Source organism: Camelus ferus, chromosome 14, assembly GCF_009834535.1.
Source record: "Camelus ferus isolate YT-003-E chromosome 14, BCGSAC_Cfer_1.0, whole genome shotgun sequence".
Lineage (NCBI taxonomy): Eukaryota > Metazoa > Chordata > Mammalia > Artiodactyla > Camelidae > Camelus > Camelus ferus.
In genome coordinates this window covers 19,124,612-19,145,660 of record NC_045709.1, presented here as the reverse complement: position 1 = coordinate 19,145,660, position 21,049 = coordinate 19,124,612, and the positions used below count along the sequence as shown (strand labels likewise).

General features: G+C 35.2%; 1 protein-coding gene across 1 annotated transcript in view; it reads right to left on the bottom strand.

Moving 5' to 3' along the window:
* UBL3 (ubiquitin like 3) overlaps positions 1 to 21,049 on the bottom strand; it is a 58,384-nt gene that overhangs the window by 2,920 nt on the left and 34,415 nt on the right. Inside the window, exons 2-4 of the mRNA XM_006192943.3 lie at positions 9,394 to 9,502; positions 4,314 to 4,400; positions 274 to 351 (exon numbers count right to left, since the gene is read on the bottom strand). Coding sequence (XP_006193005.1) covers positions 274 to 351; positions 4,314 to 4,400; positions 9,394 to 9,502 — 274 coding nt within the window. The remainder of the gene's footprint in view (positions 1 to 273; positions 352 to 4,313; positions 4,401 to 9,393; positions 9,503 to 21,049) is intronic.

Genomic DNA, 21,049 nt, shown 5'->3' with positions numbered 1-21,049 from the left:
TAAAAATGCTTGAGGAAAGGGGAGGTACCCGAACCATAATAAGAAACAGAGATTTTTTTTTTTTGGAATGCTTGCATTTTTTTAAATTAAAAAGCTATAATAAATACTCTTAATTTCAGCCTGTTTTCAAAATATTTGGCTGTTTTTTTTAACAAGCTCTATTCATAAACTATGAAAACTTCCTTTCTCTTAGAATATCCAAGAAAAACCGAGGCAGATTTAAATGCCTGTCCCTGGGGCTCAAGTGAGAAACTTCTCCAGGGGGTGGCTTACCTTGAGAGTTTGGCTCTGGTAACGTCTCTCTGGCCACCAAATGCATCACTGTTGTTTTGCCAAAAGGAAGTTTTAATGCTATGTGAAAAGTAGAACACAATTTGTTACATATACATCGACCCACTGAAAGCACTAACCAGCACTGAAACCATTTAAAAACTGATGGCCTTTTGTTTGACTTCATCAACAGATGGAACGTCTTATTGGATAGAGCATCTCTTACAAAATGAAATTAGGTTAATGGTATCAGAAACAATTTCTACAATTCAGAAATTATTTAGCTGTGGCTATCAGTCTGACACATACATACATACTGTTTAAGGGGACAAGAGAAAATACACAATTGGTTAATACTGGAGATAATCTTTAAAGGAGAGAAGGAATTTAAAAAATTGTTTTCTAAATTAGGGGAAAGTTTAGATTAAGAGATATTTGTTTCTAAACCTAGTTATATTTAATCACATAATAAAATTTCTGCACCAGACAGGCCACTCTGATATAGAAATAGAAAAAAATGACAAACTTAATTTTAAACATTTATTCTCAATTAGAAAATAATCTTCTTAAAAAGGCTACTTTAAAAGACTCACTGTCTTGAAATTAACACATTGTACATCGACTATACTTAAATTAAAAAAAAGAATCACTATCGGCATTATTAGTAATCACTGTTTTCTAGTCAAGTCTTTAAGAGGTTTTCCTCATTCATAAGTAACAAACAAATGTTATTCTGAACTATTTCAGACAAAGAGTAACAGAGCACACACCCATGTGTCCATGAACCATCTGAGCGAAAGTTTCAGGGTAAATCCATTTGTCACTGTGAATAAAGTTAGGAGCGGCTGGTACATCTAACTTGTAGATTATCTCCATAGTCGTGATGCTTTCGTTCTGACATCTCAGACTACTCTCTCTTCACCAACTATGAACCTAAGGTGGCCCTGGCTCATTACTTAGCAAGTATGGCCCCCACTGCTACCTGCTTTTTAAATCTTGCTCTACAGGATGATGGCTAACAAGAGCCTGATTATCTTCAAGGTTACTAATACGTCACACAATCGAGGGGAGTTTCCGTCTTATGTAAAGCTGGCCAGCCATTATTTGGTCTATTCTCTTAACTTCTGAAGTTCAATTTAATGTGATGCCCCAAAATGCACATTAGGTTGAGAAAAGCAGGAGCATCTTTATTGGATAATCTCCTAGGCCTGATTTAACACTGAAATGCAAACAAGACTTTATATTATTAAAACTTTCACTACATGTATTGAGAAAGCCTGACTGAATTTACAATCTCCACATACCAAGCTGGTACCACTCTCAGACTACCTTCCTGACTCTAGGAAGCCAGACCTGGGTTTACAGTCATGTCTCTGCTACTTACTGACCAGAAGATGAGTTGTTGACCCCTCCCTACGCCTCAGTTTCCTCCACCTAAGCTGGAGACAGTAGTTCCATCACCTGTACCTTGCTGTTGTATTGGTTAAACAAAACAATCCAAGGAAAGGGCTTACCTCAGGGCTTGACACAAAAAAGCATTCCATCAGTATTACCATGATCATCATTACCATCATCTTTCTGAGAAGCAAGGAAAATGGATCTCAGAGAACAGGTAAGTGAACTGAAGGGTAAACTCAGAGAAACCCTGGACGGACCTAGGAAGCTGCGGAGGGGCTGACCATGGGAAGCTACAAATCGGACTGATGGGACCGTCACTGTTCTTCTCCACCTGAATTTCAGCTGGAAATGGTAGATACTGAGACTGACACTGTCAGAGAAGGTAAAGGAAGAGGGAGACAGGAATCCGAGATGCCTTCTCTCTCCTTCACTGTGTGCTTCTGCTTCCTACTGTGACGCTGCACAGAATCCAGAACAGAGATTTTCACCCTTTACATAAAAATCACTGGTGATTTCAAATCGGTAGTGGATTGGGAGATGGGGGAGGTGAGGGTGGGCATGCGGAATTTGCATTTATAAAGAAATATCTCAGGCCCACAGGGTTACACACACACAGCAAGTCTCACAGGCTTTCTCCACACGAGCCACTCCAGCACAGGACCCTATCTGCCGTCTCCTTTATAATCCACATTCAAGAATACAGGGACACAAAAGAAAAACAGTGACCAAAAAACCACAAATAGCTGAAAGTTATTACCTAGATTCATGGATCAACTTGAAAGGTCTAGGTTACACTTCTAGACTATTTGTCTAAATCACTACAACCAGAAATGATTTGTTTTAATTTTGAAAAGACTGAGAGCAACATAGAATGACAATAATAATATAAGTCAATCTGTTAATCATTCGAAAACAAACTCCCCCCCCAAAAAACAAGTTGATTTCAACACAAATTCTATGATTTTTAATATGAAATTGGAACTTTGAGGCCACAACAGAAAGGTAATTAAAGAATTAAGTTGGTGAGGAATTGCTCACATAGATCAACACTCAAAGGGAAATGGAGGGGTAGCGGGGATAGCTCAGTGGTGGAGCGCATGCTTAGCATGCATGAAGTCCTGGATTCAATCCCTAGCACCTCCATGAAAAAATAAAATACAAATAAATAAAAAGAAATAAACCCTAATTACTTCTCTCCCCCCAAAAACATTAAAAAAATAAAAAAGGGAAATGGAGTCTCAAGACTCACTCATATAGTCAAACAGATTAATAAATTCAATCAACATTTACTGATCAACATCACAAGAGCTTGTGAGACACAGATGATCAAAAAAGGATTAAAATATGGCCTCATCCTTAATGAATGCACAATATAGCCATATATTAAGAGTTGTCCATGGAACTACACAAAGAGCGATAAAAACTACAACCCCCCAAAGTTGTATCTGAACAGCAGATATCTCTTAGCAGAGAGCATCACCTTTCAGACCAGGGTTATCACCGCCACCAGAACCTGTGTGAAATTACACACAGAAATGTTCTCCCTGATATTGTCATAATAATCATTTGCAATCATCTACTCCAGCCCTTGTCACACAGTATTTAAGTGAATTTTATCTGTGTCTACTATGTAATACTAGAGCACAATGAAGGAAGAAATGCCACCTCATTCAGCCCTGTATCTCCAGCTTAGCACAGTGTTGTTGCATAAGAAATAAATACATGCTCAAAGAATCAATGAATGAGTGAAAATATTCTACTCAAGGAAAAAAAGATTAAACATTTCATTGTTAGGTTTAGAGAAAAAAGACTATATTTAACAAAGATATATTAAAGTAGATCACTTCATTTGCCAATAAATTTCTAATTATAGTAACATACTGCTGATAGTAGAAAACATATCCCCCCCATAAGGGGGCGCTACTGAGCTACATTTCTTCATCCACATATAAAGAGTAGCAACAGCTAACAATGAAAAGTGTTTAATATGTGCCCAGCACTGTTCTAAGTGCTTTGAATATATAAACTAATTTAACCCTCCCAATCTATGAGGTAGGCACTAGTGTCATCCCAATTTACTGATGAGCAAACGAGGACAAAAAGCAGTGAAATAAGTTGCTCAAGGTGACAGAGCTAGCAAGTGGTAGAGCTAAGATACAACTTGGGCAGTCTGGCTCTAAAATCTGCTCTCTCAGTCACTATAATACACTGCTTCTCTAACATTACTTTTACCTTTATTCCCGCATGATCGGCAATTATATCAGTTAAAGTCAAACTGAAAACATCTCTTCATTATTATATTTAAAAATCAATTATCATAAACTTTTCCTAGTTTGTGTGTCTGGTTTCAATGTAAAAATATCACATCTAAATTATATTATCCAGAAGTACAATTAAATTACATTTATAAAATAATAGTATGGACACCCATCTTATAATGGCTTAGAGTTTATTTTACAAATAGTAAACACTTAACCGTAGTGCTAAAATTAAACAGAATGCAAAATGTAAAATAGTAGACATATCAAAAACTAGGCAAAATTCATAGTTTGAAATGATATTTTTAGTAAAATCAGACATTAGCATTTAAACAAGCAAACAATGTTGCCATAAGAGGAGTTAAATCTCATAAAGGTGACTATTACCTCCTAATGTGACATTTCCATGTAGAAATCGTCCTTGATAAATAAGGCGTAGAATATTTGGACTGCTGACCTGCTCTTCTTCCCAGTCTGAAAAGAACCAGGGAATTGTTAGGCGTATTTCACACAAAATTAAGGTATTATTACACTGTTCTGAAATTCAGATCCAAGCCAGATAGAATAACATCAGAGAAGGCACTTGGAGCTTCCCAATAATTGGAAAAGTCACTACTCCTGAAATCACTGCAGCCTTGGTTCTTGCTAGTTCTTCTCATTAAATAGCAAGAGCTGAAGAGACTAGTTTTTGCTTCTTAAAGATTACTAAAATGTGCCCAAATGTAGTCCTGAAGTTTAAAAATTAAAACAAATGAGTTGGGAAAAAGCCAATCCTAGTAAAAAAAAAAAAAAAAAAAAAAAAGTCAGTTGAAAATCAATTGTAAATACCACTAATTAACAGAAAATATTATAATGTTCCAATATTTGTACTTGTTAGGCTCACAATAGATTTAACAGAGATTTTTAAAAGAATATACTGATGTAGAGTGTAACAAAAAAAATTATACCTCAATAACTAGAGAATAAAAATTTCAAACACGGAATAACAACAACAAAAAAACCCCCACGGTAGTTACTTTTGGATAATGTTGATTTGTACATTATTTTTTAAGCCAACTGATAAATACTACAGAAAATACAACTTCAGTTCACTTTACCCAAAATACTCGGAAGAAACTCGAAAAATAATATATATTAGGAGGTACTATACAAATATGAAATCTAGAATAGTGTACACATAAAATCAGAAGACAAACTGGTGGGCAGGATGAGTAAGAGAATATTTCATTTTAGTGTATAGCTTGCATTACAGTAAAATTTGAAATGATTCTGTTAAAATAATGCTTTGAGGACACTGGTTATCATGGCAGGGTATGGGGTTAGTAATTTGCACTAGCTTGTAAATATAATAATCTAAGCTCTGATTTTGATAAAGATTTGAGAATTCCACCATCATCTTTCTCAGGAATTCTACTAATCGTGTGTCTGTTTTCTACAGAAGCTCCTATTATTAGGAGGTGACAACCATCAACACAAAAGTCAGTTTAAAATGGCCTGAAGAGCGAGTGACAGAAGAGAAAGGAGGTAAATAAAGCACTTTTCCTCTTGCCTTTTTCTGAGTGTTCAAAACGATGAACATGAATTTGATAAAACCAGTGCTTCTCAGTGACTCGGCAAAACAGAGAAGGGCAGAGGAGAAAAGGATCTCAGTGGTTCTCTGCCAGGTCCTGTGCCCCCTGCCCTGTCCCTCCCTCCCCTGGGAAGCCGTTGTTGCCTTCTGACTCGGTGCTCCAAGGTCCCTTTTCTAGAAGAAAGATCAAGTTAAGTCACCAGCACTTTCGTATGAATTACTCTGAATTCACCATACCCAAAATTATTGTTTAATAGAATATTTCTTTATTTTCCCTTTAGCATTGTTAGTTTTATTTTGTCATGATAATTTCTACCTAACCTAATTTTACTTGGGTCAAACTTTATTTTGTGTTAAATGTCCTCAGTGTTAAAATGCCAGAATTAAAATATTTTGCTATAAATCTTCTTTTATAAAAAACAATTTTTATTCAATTCATTTTAACTAAAAAAAGAAAAAGTTTACCCATCTCTCCCACATACCCTCCTCCCTACCTCTTGCAGCCACCAATCTGTTCTCTCCATCTATGAGTTTGGCTTTTTTTTTTTTTTTTAATTCCATATATAAGAGAGATCATCTGGTAATCATTTGTCTCTGTTTGACTTGTTTCACTTAGCATAATGCCTCCAGGTCCATCCATGTTGTTGCAAATGGCAACTTCACTCTTCTTCTATGGCTGAATAATATTCCATTGTGTGTATGTGTATCACAATTTCATTATCCATTTATCCACTAATGGGAACTCAGGTTGCTTCCATACCTTGGCTGTTGTAAATAAAGCTGCGATGGACATAGGTGCGCATATATCTTTTTGAATTAGTGTTCTGATTTTCTTCATGTAAATACCCAGAAGCAGAATTGCTGGATCATATAGTACTTCTATTTCTAATTTTTTAAGAAATCGCCATACTGTTTTCCATAATGGATGCACCAATTAAATTGGTTCCTTTTTTCCCACATCCTCACCAACACTTGTTATTTCTTATCTTTTTTATAACAGTCTTTAGAACAGGTGTGAGGTGACATCTCACTGTGGTTTTGATTTGCATTTCCCTGATGGTTAATGATGTTGAGCATATCTTTTCATGTGCCTGTTCGTCATCTGTATGTCTTCTTTGGAAAAATGTCTATTCAGATCTTCTGCTCATTTTAAAACTGGGTTGTTTGTTTTGCTGTTGAATTGTATGAGTTCCTTATATATTTTAGATATTAGCTCCTTATCAGATATATGAATATTTCTGGTCAAGATGGCAGTGTCCCATAGATATAAAGACAAATGACAGTAACTATCTGATTCACAGGGAAAAAAATTCTAAAAATATTTAAGGTATTTTTTGAGATGCAGAAGTTTAAAGCCATATATTCATTATATTATATAGAGTGTCATGATTTCCATGTGCTTCTTTGGTTTAATACACTATCTCCCTTCCTCTCTCAGAGGATCTGAAATTTAGAGAGACCTACAGAAGAACAATGCTTAGAGGAGGAATTTCAGCTACTAGCAACATACACTTAATGGGTTATTTTTTTGGACCTCTGACCCGATAACAGCTGTGTGGCTGACTAATCCATCTATTAACAATATTCTTCTAAGATGCCCAAGAGTATACCAAGAAAACAAAATCCTTCCAAAAATACATTGCACAAAGTATCTCCTTCCACTGATGTAATATTCACTAGACTTTTATTATTAGCACCAATATTTACATTTGCTGACCTTTACTGCATTATGGATACAATATAGACCAAGGTTTTTAACTTAAATATTTTATATATAAGAAAATTAAATTACTTATTTTTATTTTCTGCAGTGTCTTAAAATTGCTGAATAGAACTGGCAAACTGAGGAAAGACTGGGTTCAAAAGCTTTTTTTATGAAAACAAGTAATGCAGAATTGACACAATCAATTTCCATCACTGGTAGATAATGGTTCATTCATTTGGGAAACTGTTTATGGTAAAGATCTGCACTTACGTCTTACCTTTGTTTAACCATTAATCAGGATATTTTAAGGAATTAATATTAATTTTAATATCTAAGTCAAACAATTATGAAGGTAGAAGTATTTCTTTTAATTCAAGTTATAATGTAACCTTTTAGTTATGGTAATCTTTTCTATAATACGCGTAGATGTCTCCACCCCTACAAAAATCACAAAAGTAATCTTTTATACTTAGTACAACAGCACTATCAGACATTTTTAAATGTTTTTCATACTGTTAGTTATCTATCCTGCCTGCCTATGAAGAAAATCCAATATTCTAAGAGCCCAAGTTTAGTTTACTTCAGCTTTCCTGAAATTCCTTCTTATTTATAACTCTTAGCCTCAGTCTCTTCCTGATTTAAGAACTAGCACTGACCTGTCCCTTGGTGACTGTGGGAAGAAAGAGCCAGTCATTTCAAAGTATTTGTCTAAATCAGCGTTTCTTAAACTCAGGTCTATGAATTCACAAAAATATGTTCTTATGGTCTGAAAGTCCTCTTCAAGAGGTTTTAGATTGTGTTTTCATTTTAATGATAATCTGGAAGACATTATATAGATAAATCAAATAACTACCTTATAACCAAGTACAGCCGTGGGATTTCAGTGCCCACGTATGCATGTATGATAGTGCTGGTGCTGAGCAGTACTTCTTTAATCGTCAAGAGGTTAACAAGAAAAGAACAGAGGTCGACTTAATACATAAATGATGCATTCTTGCTAAGTGAAGGCTGAATGACAATTTGGTAAAGTGTGTGATGAAGGTTCTGTGGTGAATTCACAGATAACTGGGTTCTCATACAGCAAGCAGCAGCAGAGGCGTGCCACACTCAACAGCACCACAGTCACGGTGCAAGCAGCGAGTTGGTTTTAGCAAAAATATATCACGTGGCACATTAAAATTGTTAATTTGACCATTACTGGTTTTAGAGTTACATTTGCATTTTCTTTGTAGATCTGTTTTAGTTTTATGGTTGTATACAAGTTAATAAGGATAAACACTTAATTGAGTTTTATGTCTCTATCTGATGTAATGTTTATTTTTAAAGTCAGCACTAGGGAATCTACAAGAATATTCTTCCTCTAAAAGAGCTCCATATATTATTTTAGGGTGAGAAACACTGATCTAATTGATTTATTTTGTATACACTGTGTTCTCTGTTAAAACAAATCTTATCCTTTAAAAGTCCCAACTGCATTGGCTAGTAAAATTAAGTGAAATCAGCTGAAACAGTCATATCACTATGGTACATGCCATTAAAAGAGTCAAGATGACTTGGGGAAAGTTCGAAAAAAAAAAAACATAAGCTAAAGACTCACTTGAGGATGGCAAGACAGTCTTACTGCACAGCAAAGAACCGGAGAAATTAAGAAATACCATACACACACCCCGCAAAATTTTGTCTGTCATGATACTGGCTGGAAAATCCAAAGCATAAATGGATTTTATACCTTCTTGACTTTGCAGCAGTTCAGAGAACACATGAAGTGACATGAATTAGAAATTAACTTTGTGTCAAACTCAATTTTAAATAGGCCATGTATAGAACAGAGCAAAGAAAGGGTAATTTGTTAAAGATAGTTTTTCTTTCCTTTCACTTTATGTTTTGGTATAAATAGGGTTACTGCTACAAGAGTGTTTGCTAGTTATTTTGCATTTTCTTTTACACTAAAACAGCTCTAAGGCCAAACAGGGACTTGATGCACTGGCTCCTCTACCATTTGCCTGTGAGGAAGTAGAAGAGCAAAACTCAGGGAAGGACGCAGCCACCCCTACTTTTTAAGCCTTATACCCTCAATCATTTGTTTGTTCTTTTATATTTTATTTACTTACAACTTGTTCAAAATGTTTGTGAAAAAAGGTAGGGCACAAAGAATTAACGTTACTTATTTTTAAGAGAAAAACTCCACTCACCCATTGGCCAGTTGTCATACACATGCTTCGCAATGTCAGAGGCAGAATCATTAGGAGAAAACAGGAACTCTTTTGTTTTCCCACTTACCAAGATGAGACGCAAATTTATCTGAAAGAAGACAATGATTCTTTTAATATAAATCTTGAAATTTTTAAAGTGAAATAATGACTCACAGTCTTCTCAGTTCAATCACATTCTAAATTATTACTGGTGCCACTTTCTGGTCTTTATTTACTTAAATTCTGAAAAGATTTTTTTTAAAGAATGGGAATTTGAAACACGATTTTATTTCCAGTATTTAACATATATATGTGTGGCGGGGTGTTTTTGCCATACTAAATGAAGAAAGGAAAAACAAAATTCATGATGCTTCCAAATGTAATTACTTTAGCAATGTTTCAGAACTGGACTTTTACAGGTTATCACTGTAACTCAGAATACACATTTTCCTTGAAAAGCTAAGAGTGGTTACCCTGCAGATCACATTACTAAATAGAAAAAAATTTAGCTGCTACTCTGTTTAGAAAAATAAAGAAAAAATGATAAATCATTTACAACATTTTATGTTATAAAAATCATTCAAACTTAAACAAATTAACCAGAAACATAACTTTAAAGAACTTTATTAAAGTTAATGAAGGATTCAATAATAGTAGTTACTGTAATCCCAATTACATGATCATTATTCGTGGGACGGGGAGGAAGAGCTATGTGTGACAAAGAACACTGTTCATCCGCAGTGAAAAACCTAAAGTGGATAGTAGAACTAAAATTTTTGAGATCCACTGGATTTATATTTCCAAGTCAATATATATTTGCATATACCGTTCTTACATATTTTCTGAAATGTTCACTTTTTAATTTTTATCTTCATCCATAATTAATGATGTTATTTTTTAAAACTACAATATTCATTCATTTCCCCTATGAGTTACAGAAATACAAGTGTGGCTTTCTATACTTCCAGGCCTCTATTAAGAGAGCAAATAACGCCTTCCTAAAAGTTGGGTCTAATCCAGAGCTGAGTGCTGGGAATAGCCTTGCTTCTTTAAATATAAAGAACAGAGAATGCCACTGGACCAGTTTGAACTGTGCCAGGTCCCAGGTTACCCAGCTCTTCTCTTCAGTTACCAATATTTTTTTTCCTCATTAAAAAAATACCAGAAAATCTTTGAAGATGACAAAGCCTACAGTGAATAAACTGGTCCTCCTACAGCATCATCGAGATACCAGGTCACTGATTGACTACCTACCACTGCGGCCACTGCCACTCCCAGTATGTCATCACTTTGAAAATGTGTTGAAAGTTATAAAACATCTCCTCTCGAAAATCGCTACACACAAACAATTCTGCATTCGGTGGGATGTGACTGGATTCCATATTGAGGGAGGAGAACTGGGTTCCATATTAGAAACTGTATTCTAATAACTATGTATTCTGTATCTCAATTTAAGAAGTATTTTAAATGATAAAAAGAAAAAGAAATCTACATCCCAGGTGGGAAAGCCCTTTCAATAAGTCCAATAAGAATTTTTTGCTGCTTTTCCTAACTAAAATGAAATTAGACCAGAGAGCGTAATACAGGAAGAGATCAGATGAAATCACACTGCTGTAAAGTAATTTGGTCTAGAAACTCTGTAAGTTCCATTAGAACAGAATTCAAGTAATAGTTTGCAAGAATCATTAAATTGTAAGAAAGCACCAGCTATTTGTTTCCTATAACAAAAAAGTAATGAACCCTAACATCTACACAATACAATGTGAATGTTAGTTCTCACAGATACGTCACTATTCACGGCTGTCTCTTTACGTGTGAATACTGGTAAACATGTTATGCTCAGAATTTATACGGAATCTATTAATAGCTTCAAACTGCTGTATAAGGGCTCTTCAGTCATTAATGCCCAGGAAATTATGCCCTTATAATGGTTCATCCACATGCATCTGTTTAACCAGAAGGAAATATAATTAAATTGAGGCTTCCTAAGAGTTATGTAAATGATATAAACCTACTATTTCCTGGAATCAACTTTTGGGTTTAAAATTAATTTCTACTGTCTTTTATTCAAATTACAGTATTTAAAAATAACAAAGAAAACAGGGGAAAAAAACTTAATCCTTATCTTCCATAAAGGTTACACTAAAACATACTTTAGATTTTCTCTAATACCCATCATTATGGAAATGGAAAAATAAATGATAGCACATCCTTACTATGGAAACTTCAGTCATTAAATGACATGAGAGATAGATCTATATGACTGAACATGGAAAGGTGTCCCCAATACATTAAACAAAACAAAATAATACACACACCCCACCCCACAAATACATAACACTAACTGTGGCAAAGTTCTTAGCATTTCCTATTTTAAAACTGATACAATCACTGTCACTAATAAACTGATACTTCATTTTCATATTTCAAAGTCAACAGCCTAATTTACATGCATCTAGATGTTCAGAATGTTGGGAACTTTTGGCCTATAGGTGTGTCTGACACAGGTTACAAAGGCATTTTTAAAAATGTTTACGGGGGCCTGAGCTTCCCAGTGTGACACATACCTACTCATCTCCACTTACTGACACTGGCCTGCTGCATACCTTTATGGTAACAGGCTGGCCTCAGAAAATATTTAAGTCTGTAATTCACGGTGAAGTTTCAAAGTGGCTTTGGGCTATAAAATAAGAAAAAAAGCAGAGTAAGATTTTGAAACCTACTTAGAGGGAGCCTGATCACCCCTTTGGGTGGGAAATGAGAATGACAGCTGCAAGAGGAAGTCTAAGATACATAAATCTAAGGACTTATCAAATCTTATAGCTAAAACTGTAAGTGACAGCAGCAGATAAGCCTGCATCAGCAATAGAAGCTCATGTCCAAAATTAGAACTAAGAGCAATAAACCCACAAAATCAAATAGCTGAGTAAAGTAACACATTGCCTGACATCCCAGTGCCTGGAACAGTGACTGGCACACAGTAGGTGTTCAACCAGTATTTGTTGACTGACTAATATTTCAGTGTCTTCAGTTTGTAGATGTAAGCAGAAATATAGACTAGACAGATCAGCACCAAGATCCAAATCCAAGCTTCAGCATTCTGGGCATTTTATCAAATGATCAGTGCAGTATGTGGAATGGGAATGGATAATCATTTTGTGGCAGGGATATGGACATGTGAATATGACGTGTAAAACCCTTAATGTTTCATTTGTCAGGCTCTGGATCTTTAGTGTCAGCGATATGCCACAGTTTATACAAATGTAAGGCACTCTGAAAAGTAAAATTAATTCTGAGCTACCGTATTAACAAGTACATTGTGCCTAGTTTTCAAACGAAGATAAAGACAGAGGAGTCTGGCCTTGTTCCCATGCTTCTATCTATGTGACAGCCCTGTTCCTAGACCAGGAGTATGAATCTACCTGCCTCAGTATGCAGTCAAGCAAATCTCAGGACTGTAACACCAAGGGAGGCAAACACTCAAGTCCCATCATTTCCTTTAGAAGAAATCTTGAAAGCAGACACACAGATAAGCATCTGGCTACACAGGCTGGTCAGTAGTTAACTGTTCTTATGTAAGACTCTTCTCAGACTTATTCAGATAAATCATGTCAATTATTACAGCTCCTCTCAGGAAATGTACAGCAATTCCCACAAACATGAGCTAGTTTCTTTTAAAATATTCTGTATTACTTTAATATTTATTAATGAAAGACTTTTTTATGTCTCTGAAGTCAAGCTAAGCTAATCTATAAAATACCTTAAAAGAACCTCTATGTGTGAGGTAGTGGGATTCTCAACACATCAACTACTCATTAAAAACAACACTCTTATTTACAGCTTAAAATGTGATAGACTCAGATACATACTTACCTAAAAACAAAACTGTTAAATCAGGACTCTAAATGACTTGATATGGCATGGAGTTCCTATCATGTAATAAAATTCCCAAGGGAAGGCCAATGGAAACAACAGCAGCTCTTCTATGCATATAATTTCAGTTTAAAAAAAAGTTTTTAGTCAGAACAGGGTATGTATGGTACAGTGAAAAGAAGTAAAAATGCTAATAGTTTGCCATTTTTTGGCTACAGAACAATTCTGGAGATGAGGAGCCTTTGGCTATGTTTGGTTTCCCAATTAAATCCTACTTTTAGCTCAAAAGAGGGAAAAAGTGCATTTTAAATCAATTCATATAGTTAACCTCAGTTACTGTGTCTAAAAAATAGGAGGTATTTAATATATTGGAAGATGAATAAATAATGTACTAGAATATGCCAGACTACAGCCAACATTCCTAACATTTCAATAATGCACCGTAACAGGATACTTTAAGTATAACCAGGAAGTGGATCTACCAACAATTACCAAGAAAAAAACATACTCTAACACTGTGTACTATTATACACAGTTAGGTGATGAAGGACTCACTGTTGCCCACACACAACTACCATGGAATACAAGCCCTGAAACAGCCCGTAGTAATAATGAAAAACAGTTGCCCTGAGGAGGGAAAATAGAAAAAGACATTTCAGAAATCCTCCTATTCTTTACAATATGTTTGTCAATCAACTCATTATTCAAAAGTGATAGCAAGCCCTCCTACTTAAGAAGAATCCATTCTGTTTGGCCATGAAGACGATGATTGTTCCAGGCTGCCTGTGCTTCCCAGGGCTATTCAGCCCACACAGACAATTTGCATCAACCTGTGACTAGTGACACTGTCACTCAGCGGTGCCCCAGATAGCCACGGCCTCATGTGCTCTTAAACACTGAGGTTCTCATTTATAAATTAAAGTCTCTGGAATACTCGTGAATTCTTACTCAAATTTAATTGGTTTATTAATTATTATTTATTAAATTTTAAATTCCTAATAAATAATTTATCAGTTTATTTAGGATTAGTATAACAAATTATTTAGCCGCAGAACTCTGCAAAACAAGCAGGAAATGAGACATGCTGATGTGAGAAATGCATCAATATCATACACAGTATTAGTACAATTATCAGTAAAATATAGCACAAAATTCTGCATCCATGCAGGATATATTATCTATGCTAAGAATGTTAATTAACATAATCACTGACTGCTCATAAGGGGTGAATGCATCATGCCACTCATTAAAAAAACACAGAAACTGTAAGCTCATAAAAGTTGTTACCGAATACAAACCCAGGAGCACCAAAACATTTAGCCTCACAATACAGAAAGCAAAACATACGGCAGCAGGTGGCTTCAAAGCGGGGGAATAAAGAAGAGAACTACACAGCAGTAAAGTACAAATTAAAACCAAAAGGAATAATTTTACAAAAAATAGTTAAGGAAAAGGACAGATGAATTCCTGGGAAAAAGTAAATGATTAATCAGAGAGAGCAAAAGAAGGAATATTTATAAGGAGGAAAGACTGTTATGAGCAAATCAATCATCTAGAGACCCAGACATGAAGAGAGTAGAATGCATCATTGCCAGAGGAGTAATTCACGAACTAAAGGACACTGGCATCGAGCTAGAAAATATCACCCATGCTTTTTGCAAATTTAGAAACTTAGGCTCAAAGTTAAAGAAAAGTTGTCTAAGGTCATAAGAAACCAGAAGATTGTCAGAAATCCAAATAAACCGGTGCAGGTCAGTTAAGTATGACAATCTTCTGCCTTGTCCTATACGCTGAGCAATGTTCTACTGTTTTCTTATCAATAAAATAGCCTATGCTCGTGTCTACTGGACACAACCCACAAGAATATGTGAGGCATTCTAGAGGTTGCTAATGTATCAACAACAACTTAGACTAACGAATACCGTGAGACAGATGTAAAGTCTGAGAAAGATCCTGGAGTCTCTGGGTCTCTCATTATGAGAACTGGATAACAGTGTTCCTACCACTTTCACTTCTTAGATTTTATTTTCAGAATATCCATGACATTAATGTTTCAACAATTACCAAAGGTACTATCCTTACTCTATCTTCAAAGTTTTAGAAAGTATGACAATGGTATAAAAACTGCTTTCTTAGGGAATAAAATAAAATTATTTTCTCAGTTTTCTTCAAAAGCAGTTCTACAACGCTAAGAGGGAATCTGAAATAACATCACACACACACACAAACACACACATACACACACGCACACACACATTTCCATATGTATGTTGGCCTTTTCTGCCTAGCTTAGTTATATTAGATGAAAACTAAGTACCCAAGTAAAGGGTGTGTGTTAAATGCGTGTTTCTGTTAAGGTACTTTAAACAGATATGTTTGCACAATTCTGTGAATATTCCAAAAAAAATCAATGGAACTGTTTACTTTTTTAAAAGGATGAATAAATATTACGGTATGTGAATTCTTTCTCAATTTTTAAGACTTGGAATTACATTGTGAACCTGAATCTAACTGAGTCTCTAGACTTCAATACCAATTTATAGGAAAACTGAGGAACAGAGAAATAAATAAAATAACACTAAGAAAAAGCAAAACTTACACCAAATCCAAATCCTGTACATTCTACAGACATACGTCCACTTCTTCCAACAAATCAATGGTAGAGGAAGAGAGAAAGAAATGGGAGGGGGGGTAAAGGGAGAGGGAACTAAGAGGACAAAAGATATTTAAGTGACATCATCACATGTAATATGCAAATCGTTTTTGGATCTTGATTTGAACAAACCCACTGTTAAGTAAAATCAGGGAGATTTTAAAATTGACTATGGAGTATATGTTATTAAGGAAGTACCATAATAATGATGACATCATTATATATATATTCTTATCTGTTAGAGATTCATACCTAAGGATTTAAGGGGAAATGACAAGATATCTGGGATTTGTTTTAAAATACTCTATTAAAAACACTTGGTGGGGGAAGATGGTGGTGAACAGGCGTAATAAGAATGGCACATACATTGTTAATTGTTGAAGCATGGTGATAGGTACACAGGAGTCTTTTAGATTATCTTTTCTACTTTTATGAATATTTGAAACTTTCTGGGGGAAGGGTGTGGCTCAAGTGGCAGAGCGCATGCTTAGCACGCACGAGGTCCTGGGTTCAATCCCGGGCACCTCTTCCAAATACAAATAAATAAACCCAATTACCTCCCCCTCATAAAACAAAGCTAATTTGAAACTTCCTATCATGAAAGTTTTTTTAAAATTACAATTATAAGGCACTCTTGTTACTCATAGAAGTCAAATTCCCTTAACTATGAAAACTACATAAGCTGCCAAATATGGAGAAATTGCTTATTTGTGTATTCTTTTTAAACTTAATTCAAAATCTTTCAGGAAGTAAACATTTGTCTAATAAAACAATTACACCACCACAAACAACTTTGGGATAACTTTCCTATGAAATTTTTAGGGTTACCAACTCAGCTGCTAAGGTTTCTTCAAGATCAGAAAGGCCCAGGGATGGACTCTTGCCTGCAACCATGATTGCCCGCTGAACTCGCTTCATAGCTATTACCTCAGTGACTCCAGAACTCAAAGGAGACAGGTCCCTCAGCAGCCTGCGTCCAACCTAAATGATGTGTTACTGACCTCCAAACAAGACACTGTCACCTGCCAGAAAGTTGTCAAAAATACATATACAAATCGTCCATCTTTGTAGTCAACAATTATAATACAAACATAAAAAAAATTTCAAAATAATCTAAGATCCATTTGATATGAATGGTGCCCCTGCCTTGGGTGGGACAATCTGAATGACCATATGTAGAAACTCTGACCCTTAGATTCAAATTTATTATTAAAGTATATATTACTTAATTTTTCTGCCTAATAAAAGAAATCTATAATTCTACTCAAGTGGTTACAATGCTAATTAGATTTGGAATTTATTGGAATCATAGGATGTGCAAATGTCTTCCCATGTAACTATCTAAAACCTTAAACTTGGTCTGTATATATTTCATGTACTTCCTATCTTTCAGAGCAACAATTCTTTTAGATGATAAAATAATAAGTGATATAATCTTGGATCTTTCTCATGACTTGGTCTGAATTCTGGCCATAAGTGGTAAGGCCATTCTACTGAAAGGTATTATTTGCAGATTCTTTCAGCTTTTTGATTAGGTACTGTTCGAAATTCAGCTGCTAGTCCCCAAAGATTTCCTATTTTAGATTTAAGGAAATAATAGGAAAATTTTAGGAAAAAACTTGAGGGCAGGAAGTACCTGTCATGTAAAGAGAATATGGTTTGTTAAGTGTCCCTTTTCTTTAATAAATGACATTTCAATTATAGTGCCATGGAATAAGCAGTTAATGTACTTACAAATCAGTCATTTACATATTAATTAGTAGAAATACTTTACAAAAACAAAACCTTATCAAACAGGCTCTAAAGAAGAAAAGTCTTAATTAATGTATTTTTATTATTCCTCATATTTTAGTAACAGTGTTCTGTTGGTTTGTTTGTCTTTGTTTTTGTCTCCCTATCAAAACTATACATTTCTTCGGATCAAAAAAAGGAAAGGAGAGAGGAAAAGTATAAAATGTTTGAGGAGTAAAGACAGAATCTTAGAATCAAAGGAGGGTAATGTCTCTACAGGATGTTTTCATCAAGATATGGCTCTCTGGCGAATACCCCTAATCGTCTTTAAGGTCTCCTGACACATTATGTTAGCCCAGGAGGGTGCTGGAGATTATTACTCTTCTAATTCCACACTGGCATTCCCCAGTATATTTTCAAATCTGTTATTTAATTTATATTACATATATTACCTATGTACATTTGGGAGACAGTTTAATAACTGTTACTTTACCTCTGGTGACTACTGCAAAGATCAAATGAGTATGAACGTTTACTGTAACTTCTAAGACCTTAAAGTGCTGTTAGACTCATATTTATATATAAGGAATAATTAGCTGCAATCAAATAAATGCCTGTCCTTGGTTTGTCCTTTTCCTAACCTTGCTCCATTATTTCCTGCCTTATATATGAGGCTGCCATACCTTCAGTCCTATTAGTCCTTGGAGAACCAGACATGTAAGTTATTATATCTCCTCAATTAGACTGTAAACTCCTCAAAGGCAGGAACCACAATGCCTTCTATTCCTTGTGTCTTTACTTCCTTTTTCTTCCTTTCACCATTAGCCAGTTCTTCACAGAGAGGGTACTGGTGGTAGCATTATTAAACATCCTTAATGAAGGCATGGTACAAGGACTGAACCAGCTAATCATCCTCCCTGAAGTGCGTCAATAAAATCATCAGGGGGCCATTAGAGAGGAAGAGAAAAATACCATGATGACCGTGACCATGATGCAGTCTAACGAGCCATGGCAACTACCGAAGAGTGAGCCCTAAAAGGCAGCAGCTACGGTGCACACGCTTACCTACAATCCTCATTCCAAAGACTCAAGTCCTCTGAGTGCCTACATTCACTCTACAAATTTTTCAGTCTTTAAACCATTATTATTTTGATAATTTAAATCTGAGTAAAGTAGCCTGATGTATGTACAAATTAGAAAATATGTGGAAAGTGGTCTCACTACACTGCAGCACAGCTATTATACAAAGTATATGTGGATTTACTTCTCAAAAGAAAGAATTTAGCAAAGAATTAAAAAAACTGTAAAGACTCATCAGACTACTCATCAAACTACCATTCTAGTAATTTTAGACATGCTTAATATTATTGTTGATGGTGCTAATAACAGTAATAGAATTTACCAACTACTTACCACGTGTCAGATGCTGCACTAACAATAATTATATAGAACAGATACTATATTTTTCAGATGAGGAAACCGAGGCTAAACATCTTGCCAAAGTTAAGTAGAAGACTGAATACAGCAACTAACTATCCCTCAGCCCAAGACCTTAAGCTAAGACAGGGTTTCCCAGCCTCACCATCGCTGATATTTGAGACTGGATAATTCTTTGTTGCAGCAGGCTGTTTTGTGCATTGTAGGACGTGCACTATCCACCCCTAGTCTCTCCCCACTAGGATGCCAGTAGCACCCCACTCTCCAACAAGTCTTGGCAACAAAAAATGTCCCCAGACATTGTCAAATGTCTCCTTGGAGGCAAAATCGCCTGGGTTGAGAATCACTGGGCTAAGTGCTTCAACTTGTTGAATCATCAAGACCGCATTCTTGCAGAAATCTAGGGCAACAGAATAACTTAATGTTTAAACCACTCAGCAAAAAAGGGTATTTCAAGCCATCTGAAATAAGACTAACTGAAAATATTTTACAGTTAAGTAAAAATGCTGAGTGTAAAGTTGTCCCTTTGACCGGAGATACACAATTGCTGTTATTGAGGGGAAAAGAATCAAAACTTCTATTTTGGAGGTATTTTCAGATCACTCTTATTCTTCACCACCTTCTTTCCACACCATGTGCACATACGAACTCTGTCTTATTATTTTACAAATCACATTTGGCTTTTTTCTTTTATGCCTTGATCAATGTTATGCAATTTATCATTGTTTTATTTCACTCTGTTCTGAATGACTTTTGCTTGCTTTCAAAATAAATCTAAATCTTAATGTACAAAGTTTGCCACAATTGTGAATATTGAAAAAAAAAAAGTCCAAAGAGTGAAAGTATTCTATCCAATGGCAAAATCAATGGCTGGAGGATAAAAATTCCTAAACTGATTCTGGGAGCCAAGAGAAAGGGGAAAAATGGCTAAATATCCAGACATTTCGAGAGTTTATTTTAAAATCCAGTTGCTAAATAGCCATTCCTTGTCATCTTCATATTTATGATTATATAAGGGTTTTACTTTTGCAAATACCCTACAGTCAATTCAAATCAATAAATCGTTGAATTTCACAAATAATTTTAAAATATCTTTTAAAACACTAGTTTTGACATCTCCCTCTGCTATATATACGAAGAGAGATACCAACAAAGTAATTAACAGTGATAGGTCTAAATTTCAGCTTATTTTCCTTTCTGACCCTAACTGAATGAATGAATGAATAATCTCTGATGGCTAATGGGTAGACAGATTTCAGGAGGGAGAGGGGCTTAGAAGGTATAAATCCCTCTGAAAAGTCATTTAGCAATTAATATCATGAACTGTAAAAAAAAAAATGTTCCCTCTCTTCTACTGGTAGATTTACTCCAATGATTTGATACAATTTTTTAAAGCAGCAAAAACAGAGCTCTGACATATAAAAACATTTACTTCTAAAACCCAGCAATGAAAAAGAAAGCATGGGCTTAAAACATCCAGAAAAAATAAAAAGGTGAAAGAAAAATATAGCAGACCAACGTTATGGAATACTATGCAGCCATAAGAATTTATAAAACATGGGAAAATATAAATGGAAGCAGGCAAGCCATTCCTCTGTTGTGACGGCACACGCCAGTCTGTCAGACTGTTAGAGCAAGACCACTCTACAGACACACATTCATTCAAGTCAACAACGTTCTTTCAATGAGCAAACTGAGAGGCTTCGGAAAACACTCACACATAAATCTCTAGGCAGACACCAAAGACCCACTACCAAAAATGATTACCATATACTCTTGGTGTTATAACACCGAGTTCCTTTTTCATTTTTTTAAGCTTATGACCATAGTTAATTTACACTTAGAGATCTTCGTAATGAGCATGTGTTAGAAACTATGACAGATGAAAGCAGTGAGCAATAAACCTGAACCTGCGTCCAATTGGACAGTTACATTGTGTATGTTTAGGTGGCAATATTTTAA